General features: G+C 48.0%; 1 protein-coding gene across 1 annotated transcript; it reads left to right on the top strand.

The window, feature by feature from the left end:
- Positions 1-466: 466 nt before the first annotated feature.
- Positions 467-10,778, top strand: LOC134944249 (uncharacterized). The gene is made up of 6 exons (XM_063932834.1): positions 467-567; positions 677-792; positions 2,544-2,711; positions 7,660-7,859; positions 8,824-8,927; positions 10,642-10,778. Exons 1-6 carry the CDS (start codon positions 528-530, stop codon positions 10,776-10,778), a joined length of 765 nt encoding a protein of 254 aa, XP_063788904.1. The 5' UTR covers positions 467-527.
- The last annotated feature ends 314 nt before the right edge of the window (positions 10,779-11,092 follow it).

The raw sequence follows: 11,092 nt of genomic DNA, 5'->3' as shown, positions 1-11,092 counted from the left end.
GGATGTGTAGTTCTGCAGCATCTGGAGGGCCGCAGGTTGAAGACTCATGTCTTAGGGGAACATATACGAGTGTTAAGCTGAGCGATATACTGTACTGTTAAGGATGGAGTTGCTACTTATAACAATTAGTCAGATATTGGCTATCGCTACTTTCCCACGAGAGCGAGCAATGACAATTAGTAGTTGGTTGCGTTCTGCTATTGCGTTCTCGCACTTTTTTTCCTCTCTGCTGATTAAGGAACTCCCAGCAGGTAGACAATTCTTAGTGTTACTTGGAAAGTGACCACTGCATATATAATGCAGGCTCTGATGAAGTCCTATTGCCGTCTTCTGCGTTAACCTGCAGTTCCAAAGCTTCAGTTTTTCTCTACATAAACTAATAAAATAAAATAAAAAGGTAGGAAGCAATGGAAGTAAAAACAAAAACCGTACAGTAATTTATGTTTCTCCCAATCCACAGCTTTGGTGCTTTCAGCAGCGTGTATGACCAGTTGTCTAGTGATACAGTCACTGCCCTGTCTGATAAGATGTTGAAATACCTAAACTACAATTATGATGGCTCCACGGGTAACGCAACATAATGACTGATTTATGGTCCTTATATTATCACATTTGGCACTGTTCTTTAAATACATGAAAATACATCTCATAACCCTCTTTTATCTTGTCCCCACAGATGTCTGCCCCAGTTTATATACTGACAGTACAGATTACATCGTCAACGTTTTCATGAATTTCTCCAACTCTGTACCATTCAACGAATTTAAAATGTTTAACGCCAAATTCAATGCGGTACGTGTAATGTAACCATCAGCAACCTTATGTTAGTTGAATCAATTCTGGCTTGGATGAGCATCAGTGGCGGATTTTCCCTATCAGCTGCAGCCCCTCCCCCAGGACAAATTTGGCACCTCAGCTCCAGTGACTTCACTGCGACTGGCAGTGACTTCCTATTGGAAGTGCAGTGCTACTTGTCAATCAATCACACAATGGTGTTTGGAGATTTACTAATGGCAAAATCGATGTAAAATCTAATATAAAACCAAACCCCACTCAAAATCGAATATCTGCAAAACATAGGTAGTGGTACCTTCACATAAACGAACGTACGATCCCCTGATTTACAAACATTCAAACTGAAAATCGAACTCAAAATCAAGCTACAAATCCCCAAAATAATAACAGACAGGTGATTTTAGCTTCTAGATAACATTCTGGGCCTAATTCAGCATGGTTCATATGCTGTAGCCCTATGAAGTGTGTGCACGTGCAGCAGCCGCAGCGCGCGTGCGCACATAGTAAGATGCAACGGCATCTCACTTGTACAAAGGCCACTGCCTGATTGACAGGCAGAGGCATTTCTGGGGCCTGAGGGGGGCATTGACTCACCGTTTAGGGGGCGTCGCGGCAGCATTGGGGGGGTGCGGTCCGGACAACACAGGCATGTCCGGACTGTTTGTGGGGTGGACCGCGGCATCTGAATGACATCACACGCACCCGCTGCATCCCGAAACATGGCGGGTAGCCGCCTGCCTTGGCAGCTAGGCTGCGTAGGCATAGGGCTACCCTAAACATGCGAAAGCATTGCCGCCGTGCGATGCTTTCACATGTTTGTGTGTGTGTAGGGGGGGGGGTGGAGCCGGCAAGCGGGGCGGATTTGCCCTGTGTTGGGTGTCCCCTCTGCATGTCAGGGTAATGGATCGTAGATGTGCGATTTTTCGGGCATCTACGATCCATGCTGAATTAGACCCTCTATTCCCTACACCTTCATTATGATGCCTATAAAAGTAGAGATAATGGCACTATGCCAATGTTTTTGAATTTATGTGCATGCGCCAAAGTCTGCTACCGATGCATTCTCAGTACGTCGCATTAACTTAGTGTGTCAGCTCTGATACTAATGCCTGCAAATAATCATATCACTCACACTTACCAGCTCTCTCCTATTAGTCTAAATGGATTTGGTATGACATACTGCCGGTCGGAATGCCGGTGGTCACATGACTGACAGCGGCATTCCGACAGTGAAGATGCCGACATCGTAGGGAGTAAGTAATTTTACCGCCCCCTACCCTAAATGTCCAGGGGGTAGCGGCTAGGGCTGACCCTCGGGGCGTGTCAACTATGGCTAACCTCCCCCTTAATGCCTAACTCTACCCCGCCTCGTGCCTTAACCCGCCCACTTCCCCACCTGTCCCATTTAAATATGCATATGATAGATCCCTAAGTGCATTGCATTATAGAAGCTGATAGTATATACAGTACAGTAGTATATTTGATATCTGACATTTGCCAGAAATATTCTCAAAATCTGTATAAGCAGAATCAAGTATTTATCATCGTGAGTGTAATGTGACATTACATTATCGGAGCAATGCTTCATATCGGCACGGAGCATGCTGTCAATCTACTGTAGAATGCTTTTAGATATGAAAATAAATTTTATTTGCAAATTAGCTATTCATTAAGTAATTTCCTAATGATGACATTTTCTACATGATCCATTTCATTTATGTTATCTTTACAATTCTTGTATCTACCAGTATGACGCCTTGGGTTCTTTGTCTGGCAAACAAATGGGCAACTTATTCGCAAATGGGACAGCAGTCCAAGACACAACACTGGCAGTCCAGATCATGGCGGAAGTAGCAAAGTTTAACTACGCGGAGGTCGTATCATTTATGACAGAGTGTACCAGGGTGGCCCAAGTGGTGAGTTCCTCAGTCATACAGTTATGTCTCTATATACTGTTCTCTTCATGAGAGTTACAGTCTTACATCCATTATAACACAATACTGTGAAGAATTATTATTATTACTAGGTGCTTCATCGCGCCCTACGGGCGCTCTTCACACCGTCGCAAGGGGCAAAGCCCCCTTAACCCTTGCATGCCTTTCTGGGGTTCAATATTTGTATTATATAAAGTATTACCTGCATTCCTTTGTTAGTGGTTAAATATTGCACAATGAAAGGGCGTGCGATGGTGAAGGAGGCGCAGCCCCTTGCGACTGCATGAACAGCACCTGCAGGGCACGATGTACAGAATGTAGCGGGTGCGGGGGGGACTGCGGATGGTGTCTGTATATGCTGCAGGTGGAGGGGGGGCAAAAGTGGGGGTGGGGCCCGGATGGAGAAGAGTCGGGAGGTGCTGCGGGTGGGGGAGGGGCAGAGGAGTGGGGGATGCAGATTGGGGAGGGGTCCGGAGGCACTGCAGGTGGGGGAGGGGCAGGGGTGCCATGGGTGGGAGAGGGGCAGGTGTGGGGATGTTGTGGATGGGTGAAGGGTTCCGGAGGTGCTGTGGGATGGGAAGGGGCGGGAGTGCCGGGGGTGGGGTAGGGGTCCGCAGGCGCCATGGGTAGGGGAGGGGCAGGTACGGGTGGTGCGGCGCATAGGGAAAGAGGTCCGGAGGTGCTGCAGGTGGTGGAGGGGCAGGTGCAGGGGTGCCATGGGTGGGGGAGGGGTGGGTGAGGGGGGGACCGCGGATGGAGGAGGGTGTCTGCAGATGCTGCGGGTGGAGGGGGGCAGGTGTGGGGGGAGACATATAAAGGGGGTGGATGGTGGAGGGGGCCTGGAGGTGCTGTGGGTGGTGAAGGGGCGGAGGAGTGGGAGCCGCGGGTGGTGTAGGGGGTCTGGAGGCACAGCATGTGGGGGAGGGGTGGAGTGCCGCATGTGGTGGAGGGGAAGGTGCAGAGGTGTGGTGCATTGGGGAGAGGTCTGGAGGCGCTGCGGGTACTGTACCTGCCAAAAAGGTAGTTGGAGGGTATGCAGTAACAGGGCCAGGACAGGGGTGACAGGGTCAGAACAGGGTTGACGGGGCCAGGACAGGGGTGACAGGGTCAGAAAAGAGGTGACGGGGCCAGGACAGGGGCGACGGGGCCAGGACAGAAATGACAGGGACAGGATAAGGGTGACAGGCCAGGGTAGGGGTGGCAGGAACAGGACAGGGGTGACAGGGCCAGTATAGGGTTGACAGGGCAAGCACAGGGGTAACAGGGCCAGGATAGGGGTAACAGGGCCAGCATAAGGGTAACAGGGCCAGCATAAGGGTGAAAGGGCCAGGATAAGGGTGACAGGGCCAGGATAAGGGTGAAAGGGCCAGGATAAGGGTGGCAGGGCAAGGCCAGGGGTGACAGGGACATGACAGAACACAGGGCACGGGAGAGATTGGTATTAGGGACAAAACAGTGGTGACAGACAGATGTGTCTTACCGGAGTCACTGCTACTGGCTGCTGCTGTTCCACTCCAACCTGTTGGGATCTGCTGCTGGTGGAGACTTGGCATGGCTGACTCTCTTAGGCTGGAGTCCTGCTTCCTCTGCCCGTCCACATCCCTCCCCCCCTCCTCAGTCACACACCGCAGACCTCGCGCAGCTGCCGGGCACTGTGGTAAGGGGAGACTGGGAGTGACTGGTTAGCCCCCAGGAGATGCTGCGGCTAGAGGGAGGAGGGGGTCGGAGCCTGCAAGCAGCTCGGACTTCTGCAGCGTTACCTGCCGGCTAAAGTGTGTGAAGGAGCTGGGCGCACCTCACTGTGGGTGGCAGCGCTGCAGCTAGCGGTGGGGTTGCCGGGGCTGGAGATAACAGAGGCAGTACGGAACCTGCACAGCGGCAGGTGCCCCACAAAACTGCAGCTAAGAAGCGTGGAGTGTGCCAGAAAGTGACGCTCCTCCGCGCCAGAGAGGGGGGGGGGGTCAAGCACACAGTGAGCCGGTGCCCGTCTGTCTGTACGGCATACCCCCTCACACACCCCCATACCTCCCAAATGTCCCAATTTTCGCGGGACAGTCCCATTTTTTGGGGTCTGTCCCGCTGTCCCACCCGCGGGTCGCAGTGTCCCGCGGTAACGGGGGGGTCAGTTGGAAAGCTCCTGTACTCGCTGTTCTGCTTAGCAGAGCAGCGGTGAATAGTGGAGACAGAGGGAGAGGGGGCATCAGGGGGTATGGATTAAGGGGGGGTTCCAGCAGCAGAGCCGGATTAAGGGGGGGGGGGGCAGGGGGTACGTACCGTTGGCCCCACAGTTTTAGGGGGCCCCCCGGCTCGAGTAGCTCTGTCCCAGCTCAGAAGCCCCCCCCCCCGCCCCCCATCCTGCCAGCAACAACGGCAGCATTGTGCTACTGTCAGCACACGCTGCTGCGTATTGGCAGGTCTGTGGTGTTGCAGGGAGGCAGCAGTCTCCCTGCTTTCTTCTGCCTGTGCGGGTGTGTAGAGGGGAGCGACCACCCCCTCTGGATTTACCCCTAGCTGAGGGGCCAAAATTCCATGTAAAAAAAAAACAAAACAAAAAAACCGGAATTTGCGTAAGGGGGCGTGGCCTCGCGTCCCGCGATTAGGCCACGCCCCCAACCCACAGCAGGCACAGCAATGAGATAGGGCTCCCCTGTCTCAAGTGCCCTGGGCCCCCCGGACTCATAATCAGCCCCTGGGGGCATGCCAGCAGCTCACAGAGTGCTGGGCATGCCCCCTCATTGACGAAAACGGGGGCCCTCCCGTGAAGCCACGCCCCCTTTTCGCTGAGTGTGTGTCCCTCCTTCTGCCTGAAGAAAGCTCCTGCAGAAAGCTGGGAGGTGTGCACCCCTGCCTGTGCCATGCCCATACTATCTGCTTCTGCTCCTAGTCTCCTATAGATTTGGCCAGATCTGTGACTCATTTGACTAACTCCGCCCAGTGTTGTGACTCCGCCCAGCGTTAGCAAATGAATCACAAAGTCACAGATCTGGGCTATTATATAGGAGATTATTATTAATATTATTATAATTAATTATTATTCAGAAATGGTTACTTGTTTTAGTCATTTACTGTAATTTAGTTCTCATACTGTTTACATTGTTTCATTCCTTCCATACATTTTTTCTGCATACGCTGTAGTGCAATATATAAAAGCATCTTATTACAGCTGCGCAGGGTTAACTGGATCAGTCTCCTATTTGCAGAAAATTATATCACAGATAAATGAAATGACTAAGGCCCCCATTTATCAAGCCTTGGAGAGTAATAAATTGCTCTGTGATAAAGTACCAGCCAATCAGCTCCTATCTGCCTGTTACAGGCTATGTTTAAAAAATGGCAGTTGAGAGCTGATTGGCTGGTACTTTATCACCATGCAATTTATTACGCTCCAAGACTTGATAGATATGGGCCTAAGGATGAAACCTTTTTGGAAACTAATGGGCCCTATAAATGATATATAACCTGTAACATAACTCCCAATTGTCGTCATTCTCCCAAGGTCATGCCCCCTTTTTGGGAGGGTGTGACTTCACCGCACATAAAGGTCCCTCTTTCTGTATGCTAAATGTTGGGAGATATGCTGTAAGAATGTAACAGGCATTTTTATAATGGGTGAAGTGCACAGGCCCCTGGGTCCAGGGGACCCCACACTACACACCCTGCATCCATATTAAATCACTTACCTATCGACAGCCCCGTTTTGGTGTAGCTGATGCCGGAGAAATCACTTGGGAAAATGGTGGCCATTTTCCCAGTTATTCGCTCATGTGCAGTACAGATTTGTCTCCAGAGCAAGCCAACAGTCACAATTATAAACTACTGTAAACCAACACTAGCATGCTCAGTGTCCCGGCGGGGCGGTTGCACAGGGAGAAGGGGCAGATTTTTTTTCTCTGACACTCTCTTTCCATGGTGCGCCTGATTGGCCAGCATGGGAGAAGGGGGCGGAGACTATGGTCACCGCTGCTCTTCTCCACTCTGCAGCCTCCTTACGCCAACCTCAACTGGAGATCTTTTTTGTAAGAAGCGAAACAGAAAGCTGAGCATGCTAATGTATGGGGAAGCAAACCTGATACGGAGCAGTGGCACCGCTGGAGAAATCAGTGATTTCTCCATGGTACTAACCCCTTCTATGAATAGGAGATAGCAGTGAAAAGCCCTGCAATCACTGATAAAGGGCTTTTCATTGCTCCATGAATAGACCCCCAAATCTCTTACCATTTTATCACTCTCCAAGACGTAGCACATCTCTCATTGAAACTTCATTCTATGGGGGTTTTTTTTCATGAAGCAGTGAAAAGAGTGTAGAAACAGACCAGTGGAGAAGTTGCCCATGGCAACCAATTAGTATCTCCCTTACATTTTATAGAATGTACTTGCTTAAGACTTCCTTCAAAGCTGATTGGTTGCTATGGGCAACTTCTCTACTGGTCCTTTTCTCCACTGTTTTCACTGCTTTATCAATAGACCCCTATATACTATAGTACTGTATTTATATTTGGCACTAGTACTAATCTAATGTGGTGTACACACATGGCCAATGGATTGTCCAGGTGGACAATTACCTAAGCATGCAGCACATCATACACACTTACCAATTGGCCAATCAATACGCCTGGCCACAGAAAACAGTTGTGACGTAATTGTTGCTGATTCCTGCAGCCAACATATGGGTCAGTCGGTTGGTCACCCGTACACAGGGGCAGATGTGCACAAAATATCTTTCAGATGTTTTGTATCTGCCACGCTGTGTGACCAATGCAATATATCTGTGTGTGTACACACCAGCCATCACATGGCACATTATATTGTTCCCCAGCTGTACCATTAATATATTGTCTAGTGTGTACCCAGTGTGAACAGTCCTCATTCAAGATAGTACAAGATATATATGAATAACAATTTTCTATTTTTTCTTGTCTCCACTGTGTAGAATAATATGAAATACCTGCCAGATACCTCCATTCGTGCTTTGTTGTTTGAAACAATCTTCCAAATAATCATTGTAAATCTGCGAACTCTCCAGGACTACATATGGTTTACCGACAACTGTAAAATTGCGTTTATTTCCATTTCCACCAAGGAAATCGCACAATTACCGATAAACATGGACTGTGAAAGCCAAAGATATATGTAAGTCCATCTAGAGCTGAATCTAAGTCATATAGGGCAGAATGTGCACGCAGCAGAACTTTTGTTGGTGCAGTTATATAGACGATCATTGTCCTTCCTGTACTGGAAGGAAGTGTACATTGTGCAATAAGGGCATCAAAATATTTTGCGAGCACACAACAGATTTTGGGGTCTATTCATGAAGCAGTGAAAAGTGTGGATAAGTGAGCCAGTGGAGTTGTTGCCCATGGCAACCAATTTAAAAAAATGAATTAATGAACTTGCTTTTTGTTTATTGGACACGCAATGAAAACCTGCTAAAATGGCACCATTCGCTTATTTAATAAAAGGGTGGAAACGTATGAAAAATATTGTAGCTTCTAATGAAATAATGGAGATTAAAGTGAACCTGTTACCTCTTGTATAGAGAGTGGAGGCGCCCAATATTGTGGGCTGAGCTAATATTCACAGGGAATGGAGCCAATCAATTCACTAGGAACCAGGTCCTCAAAAATATAAACCAGTCAGCACCCCAGTGATGTCACTGGTTCTTACTGTAGTACAGGCATGTCCAAACTGCGGCCCTCCAGCTGTTGTGAAACTACACATCCCAGCATGCCCTGACACAGCTTTCGCATTCTCTGACAGCAAAACTGTGTCAGGGCATGCTGGGATATGTAGTTTCACAACAGGCTCTATGGTATTGTAGCCCCCAAAATGTCCGCTTACATTACTGTAGGTTTAGGTATTCAAGCAAGACACAAGCTCTATTAAAAAAAATGTTAGCTCTAAATTCTTAACCACCTCACATGAATAAATATTAAATATTCAGTTATATATTTACATTCTGAAAACATGTATAGCCTTATATATGAGATTACTTTTATAGTGTATGTTAAATGTACAGAAGCCTTTAAAAAAACAAGTTGAAGCAGTTGTGTCACTGTGGTTTCTTTCTTCATTTGTGCTTCTCTGTCCAATGCAGGGTAATGCTGTTCAGTGAGGTATATGGTGATCTGGATGATGATCAAAAAACAGCCGTGTATAACCAGATACATTCCTATAATTTAAACAGAATAGCATTAACAGGTAATGTGGAAAAGAGAACATGGCTGTGCTGTGTATCCTATTGGACTGGCATTATGCGTGCATATAAAAATGCCACTGCAAACTACAAGTGCTGTGTACTGTATGTGAGGCTCACATACCCCTGCCCCCCCCCCCCCCCCCCCCCCGCCTCTTGCTGGCTATATGCAATGTATGCCTATGTGGATACTGTACATCCCAATGCTTAATTACATCACTGGAGTTTCCGGCATGCAAATACCTAACTGAAAACCCATTACACCGCCAACGGAATACAGGCTATACTTGCCTACCTTATAATGTTCCTCTTCAGGAGAAGCTCGGAGAGGAGATGCAGGTGGGAGGCGATGGGGCGGACTCAGGCTAATCACTTCATTAGATGTGTTTCTATTGAGACTCGTCACTAAACCAACACCCCTCCCCAAGTCTCTATAATAATCTCCCCATTTTGCCCACTTGACTAGCAAGAGGGCAGGATGCGGAAGAGGTGCCCACTCTTCCAGGTCTGCGGGGGACTACCAGAAAAATCATCTGTCTCCATCCCCTTGCATGGCTCGTTTCGCTTGCCATGCTTCAGGTTACCGTTCCCAATTGCAGTTCACATGGACGGTAAAGTACTGGATGCCCTCTTCACCCTCATATATATAAACCCTCAGGGGTCTATGTACAAAGCCTTGGATATATATAAAGTGGACAGAGATAAAGTACCAGACATACAGCTCCTAACTGTCATGTTAAAAGCTGTGTTTGAAAAGTGACATTTAGGAACTGATTGGCTAGTACTTTATCTCTGCCCACTTTGTCTCTCTCCAAGACTTAGTACATCTGCCCCTATCTCTCCTCCTTCACCAAAATCTCCAGCCTCATCTCTGTCCACACTCCACCCTGCCCCCCTCAGCTCCTCCTCTGCTTCACCTCAATCTGGCCACTTCCCCTCACGCCGCTTCTAAGATTTCACCCACAGCACCACCCTCTCCAAATCAGACATTCTACCAGTCTAACACATTTTTATACTGGAAGCCTACTAGCCATCCTATTCACTCATATCCCACCTTTCCTCATGGTAATCTCCCCATGTTCACCCTCCATTTGGTCATCCCTCTTGAGAAGGGCCATCTACTGTATTCTCTTGCCATCTCCCCTCAGGGGCAGAAGGGGGAAGCTAGATGATCCAGGCCTGGGCCTCTGTTGGGACTAGAGAGTACATTGGAGGCACAGACACACCCTAATTAGGTCATGGCCATGCCCCACTGGTAAGAAGTGGCAGCACGCACCAGTGATATGTACTTATTGAGGGGATGTAGCTGCACCCCTTCCTGTGGCCACACCCCCAGCAGCCAAGCCCGCCGAAGTCTCGACTTCCCTTTGCACTATCTTTGCTACCAGTGGTGCTTATCTTTCTTCTTCATGTCCCCAAAAGTGTCTGTGATTCCGTTTGCTCATCCATACTATGGGTACAGGATCATGCAAAGCTGTTTAGCATCCCCCCTCTCCCCATGGGACTCACCACTGCCTTCCCCTACAAGCCACAGCGAGTTGCCCTACCCTTGCCACTGTACTCATCTCTCCCTGTCTGCAGTTTTATTGTAATAGCTTGTATTCATGCCATTGTGCATTGTACTTCCGCTGTACTACTTGTCTCTATGCCTACCCCATATATGGCAATACATACATTGTGCGTTGGCTGATAAAAGATAATAACTATTTGTTTTCCCAGGAGCTTCTTGCGGAACAGTTGCTGGAACCAGCGCTGCATGGATTTTGGAGTATTACGGCCCTTATATAGTGTATGCTACATATGATGAATTACTGGCAGCAAACCCCAACTTCAACCCGGTAAAGAACCCAACGTAAAAACTTATATGTAAATACAGCTGGAGATTAATCTCAAACTGTATATATCTGGCGCTAAATGCAATATATAATAATAATTTGCCGGATGGTAGTCAATACAAAAATCGCGACCTTGGGGCTGCTGAGCAAAACAGCTGGTTAGGCTGAACAACAAATTGAGACACAAATAAAGGAAAAATGCTCTGCGCTCCAGAAATCACTTAGAATTAATTAATTGATTAATTAAGTGCAGTCTAGCAAGGAGAATAATTTACTCAATGAGGCTTGACTTTTCTTGAAAAGAAAATATTTTATCAGACAATTAATACCACAAA

This window comes from Pseudophryne corroboree, chromosome 7 (assembly GCF_028390025.1).
Source record: "Pseudophryne corroboree isolate aPseCor3 chromosome 7, aPseCor3.hap2, whole genome shotgun sequence".
Lineage (NCBI taxonomy): Eukaryota > Metazoa > Chordata > Amphibia > Anura > Myobatrachidae > Pseudophryne > Pseudophryne corroboree.
Note: the sequence above shows the minus strand (reverse complement) of the source record. Positions and strands in the feature narration are given on the sequence as shown.